Source organism: Rhinatrema bivittatum, chromosome 5 (assembly GCF_901001135.1).
Source record: "Rhinatrema bivittatum chromosome 5, aRhiBiv1.1, whole genome shotgun sequence".
Classification (NCBI taxonomy): domain Eukaryota; kingdom Metazoa; phylum Chordata; class Amphibia; order Gymnophiona; family Rhinatrematidae; genus Rhinatrema; species Rhinatrema bivittatum.
In genome coordinates this window covers 311,526,533-311,553,742 of record NC_042619.1, presented here as the reverse complement: position 1 = coordinate 311,553,742, position 27,210 = coordinate 311,526,533, and the positions used below count along the sequence as shown (strand labels likewise).

General features: G+C 46.2%; 1 protein-coding gene across 2 annotated transcripts in view; it reads right to left on the bottom strand.

Annotated features, from left to right (window-relative positions):
• The window catches only part of FAM178B (family with sequence similarity 178 member B), an 819,452-nt gene that overhangs the window by 198,064 nt on the left and 594,178 nt on the right, over window positions 1-27,210 (bottom strand). For both annotated transcript variants that reach the window (XM_029604316.1, XM_029604317.1), the window contains one exon: window positions 4,516-4,603. In XM_029604316.1, the coding sequence (XP_029460176.1) occupies window positions 4,516-4,603 (88 nt within the window). The remainder of the gene's footprint in view (window positions 1-4,515; window positions 4,604-27,210) is intronic.

Genomic DNA, 27,210 nt, shown 5'->3' with positions numbered 1-27,210 from the left:
CAAAGCGAGCGTAGCTTCCCGCAGTTCATATCTTTTTTTTAGGGTAACTGGAGCAAGGTCTTGATAAATAAAAATATGATGATTGTTCCACATTATTTCCTTCTGTGATCGTGAGATAGCAAGGATCTGTTCCTTCAGAGTGTAATTGTGAAAGCAAATTACAATGTCTCTAGGCCTTTGGTCTCGGCGGGGGCCTAGCGCTCTGTGAGTACGTTCCAAACTCACGGTGGGTGCTGTAGGCTGTGGGTCATCCAAGGGCTCACGGCCCAGGGAGAGCAGATGTTGGCTAATTTGTAAGGCCACCGCCATTGCATCAGAGTATTCTGGGCTATCCGGCACCCCGCGAAAGCGAAGATTATTCCTTCTACTCTGGTTCTCCAGGTCTTCCATTTTCTCCTGAAGGGCTGTAATGTCGGAGTGATGCTGTAAAGACTGAGTCTGCAAATGATTTAAGGCATCCCCCTGCGAGTCCACCCGGTTTTCCACGTCATCTACCCGGTGGCCTAATGCTGCCAGATCCTCTTTAAGATCTGCAATGGAGGCCATAATGTCCATTTTATGCTGTTTGAGATCCCCCCTCATGTCCATGAACCACTGACGAAGCTCAGCTCGAGTAATGGAAGCATCTGCTGATGCAGCAGTCAAGTCGGTGGCAGTATCAGAGCCGGTGAGGGCTTCCGAGTCTGCTTTGCCTCCCGTGGTGGGCCCTGCTGCGTCGGCGCCATCTTGTCCATCTTCGGGAGGCAGCTTGCTGAAGGAGAATTGCTGGAGATCGACGGTTTTCCTTTTGTTTGACATCTTGAAAAATAGCGATTCTACTGCTGTTTGCTGTCTATAGAAGTTGGAGAGAATTCCGGATTTTTTCGCCAGCTTTTAATGGGTTTTGGGTGTTTGGGGGATCGGAGCCCTCCGGCTATGCGTCCGCTCGCATCGGTGCTAAACCACGCCCCCCCAACTCCAATGTTTTTATAGCGTCCCACAGTGTGTCCATAGTTATCTCCACAGGTTTTACCAAATATAATGAAGAAATTTCCTGCAAACCAGATTCTAAATTCCCCAGCAGGACTGAGTTTCCTTCTCCATCTTGTAGGTAATCATTTTGCAACTTTAAAGAGTCCAAAGTAATTTGCAACGGTGGAGGAGGAGTGCTCGAGGCTCCGGGACTTAAGGTGGTTTCGGTCAGGGAGGATGACAGTTGCTCTCTGCCCCCTCCAGCGACCTTGTACACCGGTTCTAAGCCTGCCAAAGGGGCGAAGAAGGATGGAATCTGAGGCTGGGAAGGCTCAAGTACAGGGGAAGATGCGGACATCTCCCTGACTTTAGCCTTACTTTTTGTATGAGGCATTTCTAGAAGGTAAATTGTCAATATTTGCCAGAGAGTCCTCTTCCTATCCCGAACTCAATCTATTTAAGTGATAACTTTACAAGAGGAGGCTTCAGATAAAGAATACCCAAATCTCGAGGGTTACTCACTTTTATCCTGTTCCTTTCAGTCAAGTAACTTCTTTCAAAAGCAGTTTGAAGAAATCAAAGCCGTGCGCCCCTTTGGCGTGCGCGGCTTCAGTGACGCACCGGCAACGTCGACGCGCCACAGTGCGTCGCTTCTTATTCGTAGGTAAGTCCCGCCTCCTTAACGTCAGGATGTGGAAGTCCAATTCTGCAGCTGTTCCTCCGACTCGAAAGGGCTCCGTAGATAAAGGAAATTAAATTCCAGGTAATAAACCCCTCCAGCAGCGATCCCTCTCTCTTCCACCTCTGAGCCTTGGAACATTTTACGTCCTAAATTGTCCAAAAACCTTTGCTCTTTGCCAGGAGGTGTAGATGAATGTGGACGAATCCTCTTTGACTTCTTTTGTGCTGACTCCACCACAACAGATTGATGTGGGAGCTGAGGTTTTTGGAAACCAGGTATGTGTTGCACCAAATACGTAGCATCTGTTCTTCTGTTTACGGATGGAACAGTGCAGGGGTGTTCCCAAAGTCGATGTTGGAGGTCAACTAGTACTTCGTGTACTGGTATAGCCACTATCTCTTTGGGGGCATCAACAAACTGAAGGACCTCCAATGTTCTATGTCTTGTATCTTCTTCTGTTAATAATTGAAAAAGGATTGTTTCTGACATTTCCCTTACAAAATCTGAGAAGGAGAGGTCTTCAGGTGGTGACTTCCTCCTTTCCTCTGGTGGAGATGGATCTAACAAGATATCTTCTGTAGAAGAATCAGTCTCTACATCTTACCAGGTATCTGACAAGGTGTGTGGTTGCGGACTGTAAGGAGGAATGAAGAATGGCATCAAAGGATGTAAAGTCTTTGAGGGAACCTTCGATGGTTTTTGCTGATGCTTCCATGGCATCGATGGTAATGGATGCGGCATCGATGGCATCGACGGAGGAAGTCTCGGTCCCAAGAGTCCTGATGGTCCCGGCATCGGCTGAGGCATTGAAGACTGTGGGTCAGAGTCAGTGTCTCCTTCGTCCGAAGAGCCGGGAATCGGTATTGGGTCTTTCGGATGCTTGATCGGTTTCTTCAGCATCGGTGGCCCAAGTTGCGTCAGTAGGGCACCGATCAATGTATCAAGTTTAGTCAGTAATGGTGTGAGAATCGATGGCTCTGGTATCGGTGGTGGTATAGGAACCAGCACCGGTGGATGTAGCTCCCGGAGGGCATCGATGACTGCCTGGCGGATAAATCCATCCAGTTCCTCCCATATAGCTGATGAAGACAGAACAGCTATAGGGGATGGCAGAGAAGGTGGAACTGGCTCCTCCACAGGTTCCTGTGGGGGCGCAGTACCCGGCACCGATATCGGTGGGGATTGCCTTGCACTTTGTGGTGTCAAGGGCATAGCTCCTCAAACCTAGTCCTCTTCAGGGGCAGTTCGATAGCCATTGAACCCGCTCCAGGATCAGATCCGGCACCGGGTGTAGATTCCCATCTATGCCGGTGTCGATGTTTTTCTTGTAGTCGGTTCTTTTTTCTAGCACCGAGGTACATAAGAACATAAGAAATTGCCATGCTGGGTCAGACCAAGGGTCCATCAAGCCCAGCTTCTTGGTCGACGACTTGGTCGTCGACTTTGATGGAGTCGGGGACGGGTGGTCACCACTACCCTCATGTATCCGGCGGGTCTTTATCACTACTTTTTTGGATACCCCTGCTGGTGAAGATTGAGTCGATGTCGATGGAAGTAACTGTATTTTAAACAAATTTTCCATTTTTTCCAGTTGGGCCCGCCTACCTTTTGCTGTCATTTCAGTGCATTGAGGACAAAAAGAAGCATTATGTCCCGCGCCAAGGCATAAGATACACTTATCATGGGGGTCGGTTATCGACATAGTACGAGGGCAGTTTGGGTACTTTTTAAACCCGGTTGCCATGATGACAAAAAGTTGATGCTGGACAGCTGTCGACGGCCTGCAGGCACCGAGGGACGGTGAGAACAGTATCGACCGCAAATAATATTTTACTCATCGATCGAAGAAAAATGAATTGAGAATGGGAGACCCCTATGAGGGGATATTTTTCTGAAGAAATATTAATACTTTTGTGTGAGGAAATTTGTGTGAAGAATCACACAGGGCTCCTAACCACGAGGCAAACTGCAGCACGGGAAAAAAGAGACTGAAGGGAGACCCCTGTGGCTTGAGGGATAATGACATGCTCAGTGGGCTCAGTGTGCCAGTCAAACGTTTCTAGAAACTTTGACAGAAAGTTTTCCATGATAGGGCTCCATCCAGTGACGTCACCCATATGCAAGGACTATCATCCTGCTTGTCCTGGGATAAAGGGTATATGTCCATGCTAATGCTCAGCCAAAAAAAAGACTGAAGGGTTTACAATGCAATGCCCGCATGGGAACTCCCAAACATCCTCAGTAGAACAAAAGCTCTATGACCTAAGAGAGAAATGTACATTTGGTATGTTGTTACCCATGAGTCATGGGTATTGCAGCCCTGCTTGGCAACAGAGAAATCAAGTTCATGTCCTAAATGTATATACATTTGGTGTAGTGGTCAGCACAGACATTTTTCAATTACATGTAATGTAACATTTAGATGCTAAGGCCTTTCTATCAGCAATCATGGGAAAAATGAAGTTAGCTAAAATAAAGGAAAATTATTTAGGGTTCAATAGAACAGACCTCAGGTCTTTTAAAAAAACATGGTCAAGAAATATAAAAAACAAAACTGAAAAGAAAAAATTGAAAAAACCACTGAGGGAGCTTTGCAGCCAAAGTGAATGAAAGATTTCCAAAGTAGGAACACATCCATTTTGTTCTGTGGAAAAAGACTGACTGAAGAGTTCTCGCTGAAAAAGTCTTTGGGGTGCTGGCTGGGAATGAGCAGAAAGGCCTAGGACTTTCTAGCTCTAGTTAATAAGCATTCCATTTTAGGCACTGATGGGATGACTTCACTCACATGTGTGATTAATTTCATCCTGCTTGTCCATGGAGAATCAAACTTTAAGTTGGCATTTTCACTATTATGTTCTACCTCTGCTAGTTCCAATACACACCTGGTTGTCTTCTTTGAAAAGGTGAATTTCTTCTTCTCTCTCCAGCTGTTTGGCAATAATTACCAGGCTTAAATATCTCCGCAGACTCCTATTTGACAAGCAAAACAGAACAGGTAAATGCTCAGACCTAGTCTGACATTCTCTAAGATACCACAAAGCACAAAATTTTCTAATTAAAAAGCTTGCTTACTATCTTTCCATAGGGTAATATAAATTATGCAGATTTTTCCATTATCTTACATGTCAAACAATCATATTAAACCTATACAACAGATAAAGCAAAATTGCTTACCTTGTAATAGGTGTTATCCCAGGACAGCAGGATGTAGTCCTCACATATGGGTGACGTCACTGAACGGAGCCCAGGCGGGAAAACTTTCTGTCAAAGTTTCTAGAAACTTTTGACTGGCACCAGTGAGGCCACTGAGCATGCCCAGCATGCTATGATATTCTCTGCCACAGGTGTCTCTCTTCAGTCTAGTATGTAGCAAAAGCTTTAGCAAAAAGAATAATAAAATAAAAAGGCCCAACTCCGCGGGGTGGGCGGGTGGGTTCTGTGAGGACTACATCCTGCTGTCCTGGGATAACACCTATTACAAGGTAAGCAATTTTGCTTTATCCCAGGACAAGCAGGATGCTAGTCCTCACATATGGGTGATTAGCAAGCTAGAGGCTGAGTCATTGTGTAGTGCAATGTTTTTGTTGAATGAGTCAGCCGAAGATCACAGCAGTTCAGTTGTAGTAGGAGTTGGGTTTAAGCTGGAAACAAGTTCTTTAAGACAGATTGTCCATAGGCTGAATCTTGTCGTCCTTGCTTGTCCAAACAGTAATGAGCTGCAAAGGTGTGAAGGGAACTCCATGTTGCTGCTTTACATATGACAAGTATTGGCACTGAACGATAGTGTGCAACTGAAGTTGACATTGCCCTAACTGCATGTGCTTTTACTCGCCCTTGGAGAGGAAGGCCTGCTTTCTCATAGCAAAACTGTATGCAATCTGCTAACCAGTTTGATAGAGTATGTTTACCCACTGCTTTACCTGGTTTGTTTGGGTCGTAGGAAACAAAGAGTTGATTGGATTTCCTATGAACTGCAGTGCGATTTAAGTAAAAAGATAGAGTGCGTTTGCAATCTAATGTGTGTAAGGCCCTTTCTCCTTGGTGAGCATGAGGCCTTGGAAAGAAAGTGGGAAAATCTATAGATTGGTTTAAGTGGAATTCCGTAACTACCTTAGGAAGGAATTTAGGATGAGTACGGAGAACCACTCTGTCATGTAAGAACTTGGTGTAGGGTTCATAAGTGACCAGTGCTTGCAATTCACTAACTCTTCTGGCTGATGTAATGGCAATGAGGAAGATAGTTTTCCATGTAAGGAATTTTAGGTCACTGGAATCAATGGGTTCAAAAGGAGAATGCATGAGTCTAGTTAAAACCAAATTTAGATCCCATTGAGTGACTGGGTGTCTAATTGGTGGTTTAAGAAGAATTAAACCTCTCATAAACCTTTTTATGAGAGGTTGTGTAGAAATAGGTGCATCTGATACCTGATTATGGTAAGCTGAAATTGCACTTAAATGTACCCTTACAGAGGAGGTTTGTAGACCAGATTCTGAAAGATGGTACAAGTAGTCCAATAAAGACTTTGTGGGGCAAGTGAAAGGATTGATGTCTTTTTGCCTGCACCACAAAGAGTATCTCTTCCATTTGGAAGCATAGTTCTTCCTTGTGGAAGGTTTACGAGAAGCTATAAGAACTTGGGAAATGTTAGCTGAAAGATTGAGTGGTTGTAAGATCAAGCTTTCAACATCCAAGCTGTCAGTGACAGGGATTGAAGGTTGGGATGCCGCAACTGACCCTGATCCTGAGTTATGAGAGTGGGAGCTACTCCCAGGCGAATGGGATCCCTGACTGAGAGGTCTAGAAGTGTGGGAAACCATACTTGTCGAGGCCAGTATGGGGCTATGAGTATCATTGTCCCCTTGTCCTGTTGTAGCTTCACTAGAGTTTTGGTTATGAGTGGTATCGGAGGATACGCATATAATAGGCCTGAGTTCCAAGGGCGAGCAAAGGCGTCCTTGGATGGCCTGTTGTTCAGGTTGTATAGGCAACAGTAGTTGTCCACTTTGTGATTCAGATGTGTTGCAAAGAGGTCTACTGTTGGTTGTCCCCAACGATGAAATATCTTGGTCACTACTATGGGATCTAGTGACCATTCGTGCGGTTTGAATTGACGACTGAGTCTGTCCGCTACTACATTGTGAATGCCTGCTAGGTAAGTGGCCTTGAGAATTATGGAGTTGTTCAAGGCCCAACCCCTCTTGACAGAGGAGGTACGAGCCTGTCCCTCCCTGTTTGTTGATGTACCACATGGCTACTGTGTTGTCTGTTTGGATCAGCACAGTCTTGTTTGTAAGGCAGTCCTTGAAGGCATGAAGAGCATAACGTATAGCTCGAAGTTCCAGGAAATTGATTTGAAATGTTGCTTCGAGCTTTGTCCATGTTCCTTGTGTTTGGAGAGTCCCTATGTGAGCTCCCCAACCCAAGGTGGATGCATCTGTAGTCAGAGTTACCTGTGGGACTGGTTGTTGAAAAGGTAGGCCTTTGCACAAATTGTCCTTGTTCACCCACCATAGAAGAGAAGAGCGTAGTTGGTGGGTTACTTGAATTGGAGAATAAAGTGGTTGAATGGCTTGGATCCATTGTGATCTTAGAGTCCATTGAGTTACCCTCATGGCTAGTCTTGCCATAGGAGTGACATGAACTGTGGAGGCCATGTGGCCTAGTAGTGTGAGAAACTGATGTGCTGTTGCTTGTTTCTTGGAGTGAATCGAGCTTGCTAGTAGAGACAGTGTGTTTGCTCGATCCTCTGGTAGAAATGCCTTTGAGAGGTTTGTGTTTAAATCCGCTCCTATGAATTGAAGCAGGTGAGACGGAGTAAGATGGGACTTTGGATAATTGATGAGAAATCCCATGGAGTGCAGCAGAGCAATAGTTTTGTTGAGAGACTGTACTGCTCCTTGTTGAGATTGGCTTCTGATGAGCCAATCGTCTAGATATGGGAAAACATGTACACTTTGCTTGTGTAGGTGTGCTGTTATTACTGCCAGACATTTTGTGAACACTCTGGGAGCAGAAGCTAGTCCGAATGGCAGTACTTTGTATTGGTAATGATGAATGCCCACCTTGAAGCGTAGGTATTTTCGATGAGGAGGGTATATTGGTATATGGGCATAAGCATCTTGAAGATCCAGAGAACAGAGCCAATCCCCTGCTTGAAGAAGTGGGAGCATTGTGCCTAGGGAAACCATCCTGAACTTTTCTTTTTGTAGAAATTTGTTGAGATTTCTGAGGTCTAGGATGGGTCTTAGGCCTCCAGTTTTCTTTGGAATGAGGAAATATCTGGAGTAGAATCCTCTGCCCTGCTGAGACCTGGGCACTGGTTGTATGGCCCTGGCTGTCAGAAGGGTGGATAATTCTATTTGTAGCTGAATTATTTGGGAATTTTGATGTGGGTAGGAAGTTGGTGGGAATTCTGGAGGAATTGAGAGAAAATTTAGTTTGTAGCCGTGAGCTACAATGGATAGTACCCATTGGTCTGTTGTTATCCTTTCCCAGTTGTTGTGGAAAAGGGAAATTCTTCCTCCCACTGGAATGTTTTGATTGGGGTTTTGGAGGTTGGGTCTGATCCCTGGATCTGTGTTCAAAAACCCGTAGCTGGACCCGTCTGTGGAGGAGGCTGGGTACGGGCTGGTCTTGGTTGCCTGGCCTGAGAGCGCTGGGTAGGTCTAGAAGGCCTAGTTCTCGTAGGTTGATTGTAGTACCTCCTTGGTCTGTAGTATGGACGTCTAGGTTCCCTACGTGGGAAACGTCTAGGGGCCTGGGTGGTTGGTTCTTGAGGTAATTGTGACAATTGCCTTAAGGTCTCTGTGTGATCCTTAAGTTGCTGGACGGCATCTTGCACTTTTTCCCCAAATAAATTATCTCCACGGCATGGCAGATCTACCAGTTTGTCCTGTACTTCAGGCCTGAGATCTGACGCTTTTAACCAGGCCCATCTTCGAGCAGTGATGCCCGCTGCTGCTGTTCTTGAGGCTGTGTCAAAGTTGTCATAAACAGCCCTAACCTCGTGTTTCCCAGCTTCTAGGCCCTTGGCAATAATTGATTGTGCAGACTCTTGAAACTGTTCTGGAAGAGAATTCGTGAAATGCTCCATCTGCTTCCAGAGATCCCTTTGGTACTGTGTCATGTACAGTTGGTAAGCAGAGATTCTGGAAGATAAAAGTGCGCTTTGGTACACTTTTTTGCCCAAAGAGTCCAGAAAGCGATGATCCTTTCCTGGGGGAGCTGATGAATGTGGACGTACCCTTTTAGATTTTTTCTGGGCAGATTCCACTACCACAGATTGATGTGGTAACTGTGTTTTTTGAAAACCTGGTGCCTGCTGCACTAGGTAAGTGGTATCTACCCTTTTATTAACTGCTGGGACTGTACATGGGTGTTCCCACACTCGTTGTTGTAGGTCCAACAGAACTTCGTGGATGGGAATAGCCAAAACTTGTTTTGGTGGGTCCACAAATTGTAATACCTCTAAGGTATGCTGTCTTGAGTCATCTTCAGTGGAAAGTTTGAATGGAATGGTATCCGCCATCTCTTGGACAAAACTTGAAAAGGATAAGTCCTCAGGTGGGGATCTTTTTCTTACTTCAGGTGGTGAAGGTTCTGACATGAACTCTTCTGAAGATGTCTCAGATTGTTGCTCATCCCAAGAGTCATCTTCATCTGGATGTGGATATGGAGTTCTTGGGATTGTTTTAGTAGGAATACCTGATGGTCCAGGTAATGGGTCCTCGATGGAGATCATTGGAGGATTTATGTCCATCCGTTTTTGAGGAGTTTTGTCGACAACTTTTTGATATTTTTGTGAAAGTCGTCGAAAAAGTGCTAATTCCTGGGCCTCAGTATCTTCCTGCTCTGTAACTGTCGAGGGAAGGATGGGTGTCCTCGAAGTAGATGCCGAGTGTAATGCTCTCGGTGTCGATTCCGTCGACGGTGGTAACATTACAGCCGGGATTTGGGCGTATATCGACGTCGATGACGTAATTAATTTTGGTGTCGACGTCGATTGAGCCGTCGGAGCCAAAATTGACCCTGGCATCGGTGTAGTCACCGGCATCGGCAAGTTTGCCGGCATCGACAATGAAGTCGGTATGGTAAGTTGTTCCTTCAGAGCCTGTGAAATCGCTTGACGGATTAATTCCGACAATTCCGGCCGCACAACCGTTGGGAGCAGAGCGGTTGAGGGCGGTGGCGTAGGCTGAAGCACAATTTCCTGACACGTACCTTGTGGTGGCTCTGGTGTCGATATCGGAGTGGAGGTAGGCCGAGGCGTTATTGACTCCGAGGTTTCCTGATTTTTAGGCCGCTTCGCTGTCGAGGGTTCCTGGGAAGCCGAGTCGGACAACGAGGGGCTTCGATGACGGTGTCTGTGTTTCGACTTTGATTTTTCTATCGATTTCGTCAACGTCGAGGACGAGGAAGGGGACGAGTGGTCTCCCGACGGTCCCAGTTGAGGTTTTTTAAGTATTACCCTCTTAGTCGCTCCAGCCGGAGACAACTTCGACGACTGCGATGTGGAAGGAATGAGCTGCAGGCTGAATAGATGTTCCATCTTTTCAAGCCTGATTTTCCTAGTTTTTGGAGTCATCTCCGCGCACTGAGGACAGTTATGGACATCATGTTTATCTCCTAAACATACCACACATTCAGTGTGTGGGTCTGTAAGAGACATTTTTCTCATGCACACAGGGCATTTTTTAAATCCTGTGGACATTGTGAAATCGACGGCCGTCGATCCGACTGAGGAGAATTTAAAAATATCTCCGAAATCAAAATTTTTGACTGGGTTACTTACCGGCCGGCAAGAACAAACCCCGAGAGATTTCTGTGACAGAGAATTTCAAATTTACGACTACTAAGTCGAATAATAGTTGAGGTAAACTCAACGGCTCCGGATCCGCGATGCTAGCTGCAACTCGGAAAAAACGAAGACTGAAGAGAGACACCTGTGGCAGAGAATATCATAGCATGCTGGGCATGCTCAGTGGCCTCACTGGGGCCAGTCAAAAGTTTCTAGAAACATTGACAGAAAGTTTTCCTGCCTGGGCTCCGTTCAGTGACGTCACCCATATGTGAGGACTAGCATCCTGCTTGTCCTGGGATAATCACTTTATCTAGAACAGGGGTAGGCAGCTCCGGTCCTGGAGTGCCATAAATTGGCCTGGTTTTCAGGATATCCACAATGAATATGCATTAGAGAGATTTGTATATAATGGAAGCAGTGTATGCAAATATACCTCATGCTTATTCATTGTGGACATCCTGAAAACCAGACCTGGTTGTGGCACTCCAGGACCGACATTGCCTACCCCTGATCTAGAAGCTATAATATCCATCAATTCATTTAATCTATGTAAAAGCTCAGGTTCCATTAATCTGGTTCATAACATCAATAAATAAGTCAGAAAGGTTGGTTTGCATTTTCCCTGAATGATCTCACTTGAGAACACAGAATTAATGAACCTTAGGTATAATGTAAACCAGTATTTCCCAACCAGTATCTTCAGACCTGATCAGCTGTGCCACGGAAAAGTCACAATTGCTTTAATGTGCAGATCCAGACCAGCACCTGGGCTCTGTGCTCAGCACCTTACAGCAACAAGAGTCACCAACGGTGGCTCTTAAACACGTAGGAGCTCCTTTCTAAGAACATATGTAATCATTCATTCATTTATTTGTTTATTTATTTATTTGTTGAGTTTTATATACCGTCATTCGGTAAAGCCATCATAACGGTTTACAAAATTTAAATTGTAACTCTTTTAGCTAAAGAAACCCCACTGAAAGAGTCCTGGAGTTTGTTAATTAATGGGCAGCATGCAGTGCATGTATATCTGGCCATCTTTTAGTACAGCACATACAGAGGTAGATTTTCAAAGGCTTGCACGTGCAAAACCATGTGATGCGCGCATGACTTGGACACGTGCAGGCTGCACAGATTTTGAAAGGCGGGCAGCCACGCGCATATCTTCTGGTACACATATAAAAAATGTTTTGCGAAAAAGGGGCAGGGCATGGTCTGGGAAGGGCATGAGTGTTCTTGATTTTCCCAATGACACCAGGGCGTGCCAGGGTCTGTATCCATATATCTTTACTTCAGCTGTGGATAGCATGTAAGTAGAAAAATAAAAAAAATTTGCCTAGTCAGCGGGGTTTTAATGGTTGGGGCAGGTAGAGGAAAAGAAAGGCAAGCTAGATAGGGGAGTATGGAAGTCCTATACTTTAACTGGGTAATTTGGGAATGGCCTGGGGAAATGGGTATTGGCATCACCGCTCGCATCTACTAAAATCCCCCCCCGCTTATGCACTCGGGCACATGCGCTTGTTGATATAAAATCGTGGATGCATGTACACGCGGGGTAGCTGGTTTTATAACATGCATGCATAAATGTGCACGTTATAAAATCAGCATGTCACTTTTAAAGTTACCACCAATGTGTACACAGCAGCATCCTCATTTTCCTCTCCTGAGTCTCCTCCTTTGAGTTCTTATAGCCTTATCCCCAGGCTGAGTGAGTTGGGAATAGAGTGACTGAGCATTGGATGTGATTCAGTAGGTCCTGAAAGCAACAGTGGAGGAGCTCTGGCAGCCACATTTGATAAAGTAATTGTGCCCCAGGCCTTATGTATGATTTCACTCGTGCTGTCTGTGTATAGCCTTTCGCTTTTAGAAACACTCCTTACAGTACCAGTCTAGACTTTTTACCCAGCAGTTTCCTTCAGTCTCTTTGTACTTCCATCTCAATCAGAACCAGGACTGGGATCTTTCATTATTTTAACACTTTTGCAGGAGGTGTATATAAAGCAGGGCACCGATGAGGGTGTCCAGGCGCCGGTTTCAGAGCCCGTATGGGGGCCGGCACGGTGGCGACTTAAAGCCCCAAAGGGCATTGAGCACTGCCTCTTGGACCAGTTTGTCCAATTCCTCCCTGAAGGCTGGCATTGACAGCACTGCACCTGGAGTAGGAGGCAGGCTAGGCATTACTGGATGCTCCACAGCGATTTGTGGAGGCTCAGTACCCGGCACCGATATCGGTGGGGAATACCTCGGGGTCCTGGGCCCAGAGGAGTATGGGGGCTCCTCTCCCTGGGCCCTCTTCGTAGGCGGCTCGGTGGGAATCGATGCCGCTGCGGTACTGGTGCCAGCACCAGGTGGGGATGCACATAGGTGCCGGTGACGATGTTTCCCTCTGTGCTCGGTCCAGTCCTTCTCCAGCACCGAGGACGATGACGCCGATGCCTTTGAGGGTGTCGGTGATGGACGGTCACCTGCTCCGTGATGTTCCTGGTGAGGCGTCTCCGAGGTCGATGGACCCTTTCAGGTCGGAGCCACTTGAACTGGAGTCGATGGAGCAGATCGTTTCGATGCAAACAAATGCTCCATCTTGTCCAGTCGAGCGCGCCGGCCTTTAGGGGTCATTTGTGCGCAACTGGGGCATCAACAGACGTCGTGCGAGGGGGCCTAAGCACAAAACGCAAACATTATGCGGGTCCATTATGGTCATGGTCCTTGGATACTCAGGGCATTTCCTAAACCCAGTCGCTATGCCGAAAAATGGCGGACGCGCGGTCAGTAACTATCGGGCACTGTGGTGGTAAGCCGCCGGGAATAGACTGCAAAGTACGGGAAAATCACTTACTGAGCATTGGAGGGAATGGTGCGCGATGGGGGACCCTGGTGAGGGATTTTTTAAGAAGTTAAACAAATTATTTCCGTGAGGAAAGTTGTGAGAAATTTCTCACAGAGCTCCTAAACCACGAGGCAACTGCTGTGTGGAAAAAAAGAGACTGAAGGGGGACCTCTGGTGGCCACAAGGTTAGTGGCATGCTGGGCATGCTCAGTATGCCAGTCAAAGTTCTAGAAACTTTGACAAAAGTATTCTGTGACAGGGCTCCATCTGATGATGTCACCCATATGTGAGGACTACCATCCTGCTTGTTCTGGGAGAAAATATCCCTTGGCCATCAAGATGCTAAAGGGCAACATGACCTGGAAACCCAACTCCTCAAAAGTTTCAAAATCCCCTCCAACAGGCAGCGGGTGTATCCCGAGACCTCCGGAAAGAATTCTATCACTTTTGGAGGGTGTATATACGTGACATTTTATATGCATTTTTATCTGCATGGCCCTTTATGCCATTGATGGCCCCAGATGACATGAGCTACCATTGTGCGTTTCACAATGATTTTCTAACAGATTTTTTTTATCTGGGTAAGTGTCATGCTTCTGCTATACGCATGCATTTATACTTTTAATTTTAAACATTCGCAAGTAGAGATTTCACACATATATTTTTCTTAGCAATTCTCGGCTTGTACACGAGCAAGTCCACAAATTTTAAATCATGTGCGCTGAAGAAAATGACCAGTCTTAGCAATTTGACCACCACTTTGCCGAGACAATGTCTAGATCAGGCTAGAAAACCTCCTGGTTTTTTAGCCTGAATTCCCCCTAGTTTACCCACACTCCTTACCCAGTCAGTATCTGGCAATAAAGATTTTATTCTCACTTAACCCAGAACAAATGAATGACTATCTTTCAAATATCGACCCCCCCTTCGATCCCGACTCACTTCAACATGAACTGGGAAAACAACTAATGAATCTAGACCTATCCAATATACATAATGCCACTCAGTCATGGTTTCATCTTACAAAGCAAACTGCAAACAACTGCAAACAACATAAACCCCGAGAAAATGAAATTGTTAAAACTAAACAGGGAGAAAAACAACCCCTGGTTTAACTCTCATCTCAGATCTATGAAATCCAGCCTCAGGAAGTTGGAAAAAGAATGGTGCAAAGCCAAAAATCCAGCAACCCTTCAACGTTACCGTTCGCAACTCTTCAACTATAAGAAAATGATTCTGATCGCCAAACGCGACTATTATAGTCTAAAAATAAAAAACTCAACTAATAAATCCAACTCCCTCTTCAACATAGTTAAAAACCTTATAGACGAGAATAACAAAAACTCCCCCATTGCTGACACAAATAACCTAAGTCAAGACCTTGCCGTGTTCTTTAAGAAAAAAATAAACAAAATAACTGACTCCTTTAATAACACTTCAATTACTGAAATTCCATCTATCCCATCAACTATAATACCCTGGTTAAACTTCGAACCTATCTCAAATACTGAAACAGAAAAGATGTTACGAAAAATTAACCCAGCCCGGCATGATCTGGATACTATCCCAACCCGCGCTTTCAAGGAAATGGCTCATACTATAGCCCCAACTTTAGCGGCCATAATCAACAAATCTCTTATGGAGGGTCAACTACCAACCATCCTAAAAACGGCAACAATCACCCCAATATTGAAAAAAAAGAACCTGGACCTAAAAGATCTGAACAATTACCGGCCTATCTCAAACCTTCCCTTACTTGCCAAGATGACAGAGAAAGCAGCCTTGAAACAACTCAATGATCACTTAGAAAACTACAAAATTCTTCATCCATCTCAACACGGTTTCAGAAAAAACTGCAGCACTGAAACCCTGCTACTCAATTTATCGAATAAAATAACAAGAGATTCTGACAATAAATTAAACCACTTATTAATCCTATTTGATCTTTCTGCGGCTTTCGACACAGTAGATCACAAAAAATTAATATCAAGACTTGCAAGCATAGGTTTATCAGGCAAGACTCTGGACTGGTTTTCTTCATTCTTATCAGATTCTTCAAAGTCACCCTTAATAACAACTCCTCCGACCCCTATCCCCTTGAAACCGGGGTTCCACAAGGTTCCGCACTCTCGGCCACCCTCTTTAACATATACTTACTCCCACTCTGTCAGTTCATCTCAAGCCTTGGCATCACATTCTTTTTATACGCCGATGACATTCAACTACTTATCCCAATAACCTCCACTATTGAAGATGCAATCAACCTTACAGCTAAACACCTCATCTCTATCAGAAACCAACTAAACCAATTAAAGTTATGCCTCAATACGAACATAACAGAATGCATACTCATCAAAAGAAACAGCACAGATCAAATAACCACAATGCCTTTCATACAAATTGATAACAATATAATCCATCTGAAGAGCTTTGTAAAAGACCTCGGGCTCTGGATAGACAATGATTTAAACTTCAAAAAATGTATAACAATGAAAGCAAAAGAAGGCTTCCACAAACGTCACATACTAAAACACCTTAAACCACTTTTACACCCACAAGACTTCAGAACCCTTCTACAATCTCTCATCTTCTCAAGTCTTGATTACTGTAATTCACTTCTCATTGGCCTCCCCAGATCAACATTAAAACCATTTCAATTACTACAAAATGCTGCAGCCAGGGTTCTCACCGGCAAAAAGAAATTTGATCACATCACTCCGGTACTGATGAGTCTTCACTGGTTACCGATCGAACAAAGGATCAAATACAAGTCCCTAACCATTCTGCACAACGAAATATACAAATCTGACAACAGTGCCCTCAACCGTATGATCCAACTTCACAAAACACCTCGCTCGATAAGAAATACCAATAAACTGAAAATAGTCATACCTTCCCTACCATCTGCTAAACTCTCCAACACCAGGAATAGAGCCTTCTTTATCGCAGGACCAAATGCATGGAACTCTTTACCAGACTACCTAGGCTCTATCAACGACAGTAAATCTTTCAAAAAAGAACTTAAAACTTGGTTATTTAGACAAACTTTCACAGACGGTATTGGGTAAACTAATTTTCTCAAGCCCATTTCTACCTCCTCTCCCTCCCTTCTTTATATCTCTCATTTAAACTCTATCTATTGAAGAGACTTACCTGCTCTCTATTCCCACCCTGATTCCCATTAACTCGTCCGCCCCTCTAACAAATCTCACCTTTGAAAAGTTTCTTTAACTCACTTTCGGTGTAATATCAACATCTATATTATTTCCTGATCTACCAACCTTTCACGGCCATACTTGATATAACTGACTTGGATTGTATTTTATTGGCATGTTCATTCATCATTACTACAGGCCGAAATGTATATAGTTGCTGGTTACAGTCCGAAATGTCTAGTTGCTTGTAAACGTGTTAATTTTCATTCGAATGTGTTATATGTAATGATTTGTTTAGAATGTAAACCGGAGTGAAGGCATCATGCTATACCTCGGTATAAAAAAAGAGTCTAAATAAATAAATAAATAAATAAATAAATAATTTGCAGATGCAAATATATGCAGATTCCAAAATAGCAACTTATACGTATAAACAATGGCTTAGCCGGGAATGCCCCTGATTGCCACTTTTTTACATGCAAATTTTGCTCATGCTTGCTTACTTAAATGTGTATGTTTGGGTTTATAAAATAGGAATATATACAAGCACATACTATTTTTACACTCATATGTGCTAATTTTAGATGCATAACATTTTGAAAATTCACCTTAAAATTTGCAAATATGCAAAGTTTCACACATGCAGAAGTTTTCTTTTGAAAATTGGCTTCAGGTCCCCATAGGCAGTTTCAAAATTGCTCTCTTACTAACAGTGGTAGATGTGTTGCGACAGAGGTGAACCCTTGGGCTGAGGTGGGGTTGGCGCAACCCGTAGGCAGGGCCCTACGGGTCCCCACTGTCAGCAAGTGGAGTGGGCTGAAGCTGGAGGCCACTGGAGCTTCACCTATACCAGCCCTCGTTCCCCTCGGGTTGAGAATTTGGGTGTTGGGGCTGGCAGGACTTAGGTGGGCCTCAGTGTTAACTAAGGATGGAAGGTAGTTCAGCCCAGAGACAGAAGCCGGTAGATGGCAGAGTCCTATCCTGGACAGGATTAGGTACGGGAACTTGGGCGTCAATGGAACAAGAGGTAGCTGGTGGCACCCAAACAAAGGGAGGCTTAAGCCTTGTAAGTCCACGTCCAGAGAATAGGCAGGGAGAAGCGTCACTGACAGGCTAGGAACAGAGCCGACGGCAAGTAGGAGTTGTGGCAAGTGGCGTAGACTCTGGACACAGGAAAGTCTAAAGCGTAGTCAAAGCAATGATCAGGGCACGGAGAAGGCAGGCATAGTCAATCAAAGCAATGGTCAAAAGCATGGAGAAGGCAGGCGTAGTCAATCAAGGCAATGGTCAGAGCACGGAGAAGGCAGGTGTAGTCAATCAAGGCAATGGTCAGAGCACGGAGAAGGCAGACGTGGTCAGGTGTGGCAGAGGTCCGGGGTTGGAGAGAAGCTGAAGAGTAGTCAGGTGTAGCGGAGGTCTGGGGCTGGAGAGAAGCTGACGAGTAGTCAGGCGTAGCGAAGGTCAAATCCAAGAGTCAGTCCAAACACATAGACGAATAGGAACAAGTAGAACAGCAACTGGGAATCACAGGAAACAGGAACACCACAAAGACACAATTCGGAGATCAGCAACGAATACTCGGAATACGAGGAGACCTGTTGCAAAGGGAACACTACTGAGCGAGGCCTGAGCCTTCATAGGCTGAAGAGTCTGATGTCACCATCCGGGTCTATGGCCAGGTTCCTGCCGCGGGCCCTATCAAAAAACTAGAGATGCGCGCATGCGCGCTTAGGAGGGGACGCAGCGTTGATGGTGACGTCTCTCAGCGGACCACGCGGAGAGGCCCGACGAGCAGGGCATCTTGGCTGGCAGCACTGGGTAGCGAGGCAGGACCGGAGGCACCGGAGGGAACCCGAAGTCGGAGCTGGCAGCCCCTCGCCGCCAGAGAAGAGGAGCCAGGCCCTGGAATCCATATGAGAAGATGAGAGGGCCGTGTCGCGGGGCTGCGGCGGGCGGACCACGTAAGAAGATGTATGGAATAACCTACTAGCAGTGTACCTAAATCATGATAGAATTTAAACTTGGGATAGACATAGTCTATAATAGTGAAGATGGGTAAGGGATGGGGGGAGAGGATAGATTGGGGAAGCAACAGAAAAAAGAAATGAGGGAGAGGGCTTGATTGTTTTTTCAGTCAAATGAAATTTTACTAGGTCAAAAAAGGGAAAATACAAAATGGGAAGAGTGACTGGAAGACTGTACTAGAGTTCCAAGAAGGCTGTGATAAACTATATTGTTGCGATGCGGCCATGGCCAGAGCCACGAGCTGCCTCTTACCTCCAGTGCTGTTCTGACCAGGCTGCAGCCTGACTCCTCTGCGGTCCGGAGGTCGCTTTCTTGCTGCTCCCGCGGCCACCCAGGAGTCACCACCGCCATGGACCTCTGCGGTCCGGCCGCCATCTTGCCGGCATGGCAGGAGCCGTGCTGGGTCTCTCCAATGCAGCCTGGAGGCCGCCTTCCTCGTTGGGGCCTGCCAGAGGCCCAGCCTTCTCCTCTCCAAAGCGCCAGGACGCCGCCGACTTCATCTGGGCCTGCTTGGAGGCCCAGCTTCCTCTGTTCTGTCTCCTCCCTGCACAGCAGCAGGGACGCTGCTGTCCAGGGATCTGAACATCCTGTTCCTGCCCCTCCTTGGGGCAGGTCCGTGGCTCTCTTCCCTCTTGAAGGGACAGAGAGGTGTGGTCCTCCTAGCAGCTCCTTCCAGGGATTTGTCCTCTCAGCCCTATAAGAGGGCCCTGCTTCATCCCAGCTTTGTCTTCGCAACAGCTCAGATGCCCCTGAAGACAGCTCATCATCTGATGTCCTGTTCCTGAGTCCGGATCCTGATGTCTGTTCCTGAGTCTGGATCCTGATGTCTATTCCAACTCCGGACGTCCGTAAGTCCAGCTCCCGATGCCAATTCCAACTCCGGACGTCCGTGAGTCCAGCTCCTGATGTCAATTCCAACTCCGGATGTCCGTGAGTCCAGCTCCCGATGCCTGCTCCAAGTCCGGATGTCCGTGAATCCAGCTCCCGATGCCTGCTCCAAGTCCGGATGTCCATGAGTCCTGATCCGGATGTCTGTTCCAAGAAGTTCCATGTTCCAAGTCCTGCAGTCCATTTCAAGTCCTGCAGTCCATTTCAAGTCCTGCAGTCCGTTCCAAGAAATCCCATGTTCCAAGTCCTGCAGTTCATTCCAAGAAGTTCCATGTTCCAAGTCTTGCAGTCCATTCCAAAAAGTCCCATGTTCCAAGGTCCATTTCAAGTCCTGCAGTCCGTTCCAAGATTCTATTCCAAGTCCTGCAGTTCGTTCCAAGATGATCCAAGATGTTCTTAGTTCCGAGTTCCAAGTTCCTAGTTCCTCATTCCAAGTTCCAAGATGTCTTTGAGTTCTCGTACTGTGATGACCCTTGTCTCCCTTTGATGTTGTCCCGGTCCTAATGCACCAGGAAGGGGGACCCGTGCCTCCGGAGATTTCCTGCTTTTATCTGATTCCTCGGTTCGCCCCAGAACCGACTGCCAGTACCCTCTCTCCCAAACCTCAACAGAGCCCATCCCACGGAATTATACTCTACGGTCCTACACTAAAATAGATATCAGCGTTGTCTTCTCCTCCCCAAGCCCACAGACTTCAAACATAAACCTTAACATAGGCATAAGACAAAGCAAATTCAGATCTCCTATAGCCTACCAGCACCTGGAACCTAACTTTCTCCAGAAGACCCTCTCCAACTGCTCACCTTGAGAAGCAAGATGCTAACCCACCCTATCCCCAATCTTATATCATCGCCATCAGTCTTGCATAAGGTCATTTCAACAGTTCTCGACACGTACATCTAGATCTCTCATTCCAATCATGACCTCCCACCTGACTCAGCTTCTGGGGCTCACGATATTCTCTCTAACCCTCTTCAATGCACAATCACTGACAAAGAAAACACACATCCTTAACGACTATCTCCTGGACTCAAAGCCAGACATCTGTGCCATCACAGAAACCTGGCTAAAAAACTCAGACATTGCCCTAATAAATCAATTACCCACACACCTATATGACATCTCCTCAATCCCCAGACACAAAAAACCGAGGAGGCGGCCTGCTTTTAGCCACCAAAAAAGAGCTCAGACTCACCCATCATCCAATCAAGTCCGCTTCCAAACTCGAACTAGGCCTATTCAAATCCAATCAGCTCTAAATTCTACTAGTATATGCTCCACCAGGAGTACTAGACGCAGATGCCTCCCCCCTCATAGAAGCTATAGCGAAGCACATCTACATGAATTCTCCAGCCATGATTCTGGGGGACTTCAACCTCCACATCGATGCCACATCACCCTCCCCCAATAGTGAAGCCTTCCTCACCACTCTCAGGGCGATGGGCTTTGAACAAATCAGACAAACCTACCCACAAAGCCGGACATACGATTGACCTCATCTTCATAAACTCCAATCTATCTTACTCTATTGCCCCGGACTGCACCCCAATCCCTTGGTCAGACCACTCACTGATATCCACTACCCTCACAACCATAGAAACATAGAAATGATGGCAGAAGAAGACCAAACGGCCCATCCAGTCTGCCCAGCAAGCTATGCACTTTTTTTTTTTCCTCTTACTTGTTATGCTTGGCTCTTAGTACCTTTTAGTTTTATTTCCCTTCCACCCCACCATTAATGTAGAGAGCAGTGTTGGAACTGCATCTAATTGAATATGTAGCTTAGTTAGGGGTAATAACCGCCTCAATAAGCAAGCTACACCCATGCTTTTGTTTATTCGACTATGTAATTTAGTCCTTGTTGGTTGTTGTCTATATATATAGATACTCTTTTCTACATTGCCCCTGCCATTGAAGCAGAGAGCTATGCTGGCTATGCGTTGAAGGTGAAGTAAAAGACTTTCTCCCCTGCCGTTGAAGCAGAGAGCTATGCTGGCTATGTATTGAAAGTGAAGTAACAGACTTTCTCCCCTGCCGTTGAAGCAGAGAGCTATGCTGGATATGCGTTGAAAGTGAAGTAACAGACTTTCTCCCCTGCCATTGAAGCAGAGAGCTTTGCTGGATATGCGTTGAAAGTGAAGTAACAGACTTCCTCCCCTGCCGTTGAAGCAGAGAGCTATGCTGGATATGCGTTGAAAGTAAAGTAACAGACTTTCTCCCCTGCCGTTGAAGCAGAGAGCTATGCTGGATATGCGTTGAAAGTGAACTAACAGACTTTCTCCCCTGCCGTTGAAGCAGAGAGATATGCTGGATATGCGTTGAAAGTGAAGTAACAGACTTTCTCCCCTGCTGTTGAAGCAGAGAGCTATGCTGGATATGTGTTGAAAGTGAAGTATCAGTATCAGACTTTCTCCGCTGCCGTTGAAGCAGAGAGCTATGCTGGCTATGCGTTGAAAGTGAAGTATCAGACTTTCTCCCCTGCTGTTGAAGCAGAGAGCTATGCTGGCTATGTGTTGCAAGTGAAGTATCAGACTTTCTCCCCTGCCGTTGAAGCAGAGAGCTATGCTAGATATGCATTGAAAGTAAAGTATCAGGCTTATTTGGTTTGGGGGTAGTAACCACTGTAACAAGCAAGCTACACCTCGCTTTTTTGTGAATGCAAATCCTTTTTTTTTCCACATTTCCTCTTACCGTTGAAGCTTAGAGCAATGTTGGAGTCGCATTAACCGTGTGTATGTATATTGAATAAGGGTATTATCTCCAGATAGTAGCCTTCATTCCCGCGAGCCACCCCCTCTTCATTCACGTCCTCTAGACTTGATGGATCCACAGTGTTTATCCCACGCCCCTTTGAAGTCCTTCACAGTTCTGGTCTTCACCACTACCTCCGGAAGGGCATTCCAGGAATCCACCACCCTCTCCGTGAAGAAATACTTCCTGACATTGGTTCTGAGTCTTCCTCCCTGGAGCTTCAGCTCGTGCATGACTTTGCACTTCTTGCAATTGAATCTCAGCTGCCATATCTTCGACCACTCTTCCAGCTTCCTTAAATCCCGTCTCATTCTCTCCACTCCTTCTGGCGTGTCCACTCTGTTGCAGATCTTAGTGTCGTCCGCAAATAGACAAACCTTACCTACTATCCCGTCCGCAATGTCGCTCACAAAGATATTGAACAGGACCGGTCCCAACACCAATGCTTGCTTTACACCGCTTAAAACCGCTCTCTCTTCAGAGAGAGTTCCATTTACCATTACACATTGTCTTCTGTCTGTCAACCAGTTTGCAATCCAGGCCACCACCTCGGCACTCACTCCTAAGCTTCTCATTTTATTCACCAGTCTCCTGTGCGGAACCGTTTCAAAAGCTTTGCCGAAATCCAAGTAGATGACATCGAGCGCTCTTTCTTGATCCAATTCCTTGGTTACCCAGTCAAAAAAGTCAATCAGATTTGTCAGACAGGATCTTCCTCTGGTGAATCCATGCTGCCTCTGGTCCAGCAATTCTCCAGACTGTAGATAGTTCACTATTCTCTCTTTCAACAGTGACTCCATTACTTTTCCCACCACCGAAGTGAGGCTAACCGGTCTGCAGTTACCAGCCTTTTCTCTGTTCCCACTCTTGTGAAGCGGGAGCACCACCGCTCTTCTCCAATCACTCGGCACCACTCCCGTTTCTAGGAACCTATTGAACAGGTCACACAGTGGACCTGCCAGCACATCTCTGAGCTCCCTCAGTATCCTGGGATGAACCTCATCAGGTCCCATGGCTTTGTCCACTTTCAGATTCCTCAGCTCTTCCCATACATTTTCTACTGTAAATGTATTTTCATCTACTCCACTCCCCTCCAGTTTCTTGTTAAGTAGAGATGGTCCTTCTCCAGGGTCTTCTTTAGTGAACACAGAACTGAAGTATTCGTTTAATATTTCTGCCATTTCTTCGTCACTCTCTACACATTGATCCTTTCTACCTTTCAATTTCACTATACCACTTTGAACTTTTCTCTTTTCACTGATGTATCTGAAAAATGTTTTGTCACCATTCTTTATCTCCTTGGCAATCCTCTCTTCCGCTTGACTTTTTGCCATCTTGATTAATTTCTTCATCTCCCTCAGTACAATCAAATATTCTTCTTTGTGGTCCTCCCTTTGGGATGTTTTATATTTCTTGAATGCTGTTCTTTTGGCCTTTATTTTGTCAGCCACCTCCTTTGAGAACCAGATAGGTTTCATTTTTCTTTTGCTTTTCTTTACTTTTCTAACATATAGAGTAGTTGCCTTGGTAATTGCTCCTTTTAGATTGGTCCACTGCTGATCCACATCTCTTTCGTTCTCCCAGCCTTTTAGTTCTTCCTCCAGGTACTTCCCCATTTCCTCAAAGTCCAGAGTTTTTGAACTGCAAAACTTGGGTGTTTGTGTTTCTTTTCTGTATCCTTTTTGTGATATTAAACCATACCGTTTGATGATCACTGGTGCTGAGGTGGGCGCCCACCTGGACATCAGAGACATTATCTCCATTAGTGAGCACTAAGTCGAGTATAGCTCCTTCTCTTGTGGGTTCCATTACCATTTGTTTGAACAAAGCTACTTGCAGGGCATCCACTATCACTATAAAGAACATCCTAACCCCCCTCAGCACCAATCTACCATCCACTTCAGGAAACCATGTACATCCGACATGCTCAACGATCATCTAGCCAAGGAACTTACCAACTTGGATGTAACCAACCCCAACTCTGCACTACTATCCTGGTACAATATCACAGAAGCAGTAGCAAATAAACTATGCCCCTCAGTTGTCAAAATAATTAACCCGGCGCTAAAAGGAAAACAACCCTGGTACTCCCCGAACTTAAACGAATGAAGCAAGACCTCAGACACAAAGAAGGCAAATGGCGCAAGGTCCCCAGTATTACTACACTGTCAGTTTACAAAGGCACTCTCAATCTCTACAGGACCTCCATTCTATGGACAAAAAGAGATTTCTATGCCAATAGAATTTGATGCCAGGGCCCTGTTCTACGTTTCCCAACTCACAAAAACATCCGCCCCGACTATCCCAGATGAACATGCACAAACCAAGACTAACAAGCTCGCTCTCTTCTTTCAGAAAAAAAATTTGAATACTCTAGCACTCCTCCCCCCACAGCCTCCAACATCCCCACTCACTCCAGAGCTAATCTCGACACTTTTAAACCAACTTCATCCATGGAGATAGAGTCCCTACTTAAGAGACTGAAACCATCCAACCACCCGGCAGGACACATTCCAACAAAACTTCTGTTACTTATTCCGGACACCATCTCCATACCATTGGCCAACATCATAAACTATTCACTAACACAAGGAATCTACCCTGACAATCTAAAAACTGCCTCTCTCAAACCCCTTCTCAAGAAACCTAACTTAGACACAAGAGAACTCTCTAACTTCCGCCCTATCTCTAATCTCCCGTTTCTGGCCAAACTCACAGAGAAATTGGTCAATACTCAGCTCTCAGAGTGTTTGGAAGAACACAAAATCCTATACCCATCTCAATATGGCTTTCGCAAATTGCGCAACACGGAAACCCTCCTTATCTCCCTAACAGATCAGATCATCATGGGCCTAGACAAAGGTCACTCATTCCTACTAGCCCTCCTAGACATCTCTGCGGCCACACCATCCTCCTAAATCACCTCTCAGATATTGGCCTATCAGGATCGGTCCACAGATGGTTCGACTCCTTCCTCAGCAACAGAAGCTTCAAAGTCAAAATCAACAACAAAGAATCACCCAGCATAAGATCATCGCTAGGTGTACCCCAAGGCTCCTCTCTGTCACCTACCTTTTCAATATTTACCTCCTCCTCCTTTGCCAGTTGCTAACATCTAAAATTAATACACTATGTCTACAAAGTATTTTCAGTGGCAGCAAGTTAGCCAAATATCATAGTTGAATGGCACCATTTATGTTGCACTATGGATCCTTGGGCCGAGGCAGGGTTGATGCTACCTGCAGGAGGCAAGCCCCACTGTAGGTCCCTATCGTTGGCAGGCAGTACAGAGTGATGCGGAGACCCTACTGGACCTCCACCATTACCAGCCCTTGTTTCCTGCAGGTTGAGACTTTGGGTGCCGGAGCCAGCTGGACTTAAGCGTGGGTCTCCGTGCGATGGTTCCAGATGGACAATGAGTGAAGGTAAAGTCAGACAGTCCAGAATTGGGGCAGGCAGCAAGCAGACTAATCCAGAAGACAAGCTGAGGTTGGGGCAGGCAGCGAGCAGACAAATCCAGAAGACAGGCCAAGGTCAGAGCAGGCAGTGAGCAGATGAATCCAGAGACGTATCAGGGTCAAGTCCAGAAGAGCAATTTGGGGGACTGGAGCGGGAATTGGAGCAGGAACTGGAGCAACACACTACCCATGCGGAGCTGAGCTGTTGCTGAATCAGCTCTGGGAAGGCAGCGCTGCCTTTAAATAGTCCCTCCTGCTGATGTCATCAGAGGGTGCTGCAGGTGGATTTCCTGCTGCAGCCCCTTTAAGATTTGGGGGAGCTGCGCACGCACACCTAGGGGACCTCGTGGCGGAAGGTGCGCCAGCGTCAACGTATGGCTGCGGCGGAGCAGGGCGGCGACGGTGGCTTCCTTGGGCCACGCCTGCGGGCCAAGGTAGACAGGCTCGGAGAGGGGTAAGTGAAGCTGGCCGCGGGATGTGGTTGCCAGCTGCCGCAACAGTACCCCCCCTTTAAGTCTCCCTCCTGAGGAATGGGTTTCCTCGGATGCTGGGCATGGAACCTCTGGAGGAGCTTTTTATCTAGGATATTGGCTGCAGCTTCCCAATAGTTTTCCTCTGGGCTGTAACCCTCCCATGAAAGTAAATACTCCCACTTCCTGTACCGATGGCGGACGTCTAGCACTTCCTTCACATGGTAGAGCTGATCCTCAACGGAGGAAACCTTTTGAGGAGTAGGAGGCCTCCTGGCTGGCCATGAGAGGATTATTGGTTTGAGGAGTGATACGAGAAAAATGCTATGGATCCTGAGAGTTGGGGGAAGCCGGACCTGGTATGAGACTGGGCCAATTTGATGCAGGATAGCGAATGGGTCGATGTAGCGAGGAGCCAACCTCATGGACGGTACCCTGAGATGTATATTATGGGTGCTTAGCCAGATCTTGTCGCCAGGGCGGAATTGGGGCGCTAGGTCTCGATGTCTATCTGTAAAGCCCTTTGCTTTTTGGGCGGCTCTTTGGATCATCTTCTCGGTCCTCACTCACAGATCACGGAGCTCCTGAGCTGCCAATTGGGCCGCTGGTGAGTGGACGGTGAGGGGTAGCGGAAGTGGTGGCAGCGGTTGTCTTCCATATACTACTCGGAAGGGGGAAGATCCAATTGCTGCATTCACATGAGAATTGTGTGAGAATTCTGCCTACTGTAAGAGGGTGGCCCAATTGTCCTTTTGCTCATTCACGAAGGCCCGAAGAAACGTTTTAAGAGTCTATTTTTTTTCATACAAGCATATCAAATCTGTTTGGTTTGCCCGCTCTACTTGCCCATTTGCCTGCAGATGATAGACCGAGGTGAAGTCCAACTTGACGTTAAATTTGCGGCAGAGGCTGCACCAGTACTTGGAGGAGAACTATACCTCTGATCCGAGGTGATATGATGCGGTAGTCCATGAAGGCGGAAGATATGGGTGATAAGCAGCTTGGCCAACTCTGGGGCGGATGGAAGACTGGGAAGTGCGATGAAATGAGCCATCTTGGAGAAACAGTCTATAACGACCCAAATAATATGGTTGCCACTAGAGAGGGGAAGATCTACGATGAAATCCATAGGTGGGTCAGGGTTCATTGGGGGCCAGCAGTGGCTGTAAGAGTCCCCAGGGTCGCCCCACCATGGGCTTTTG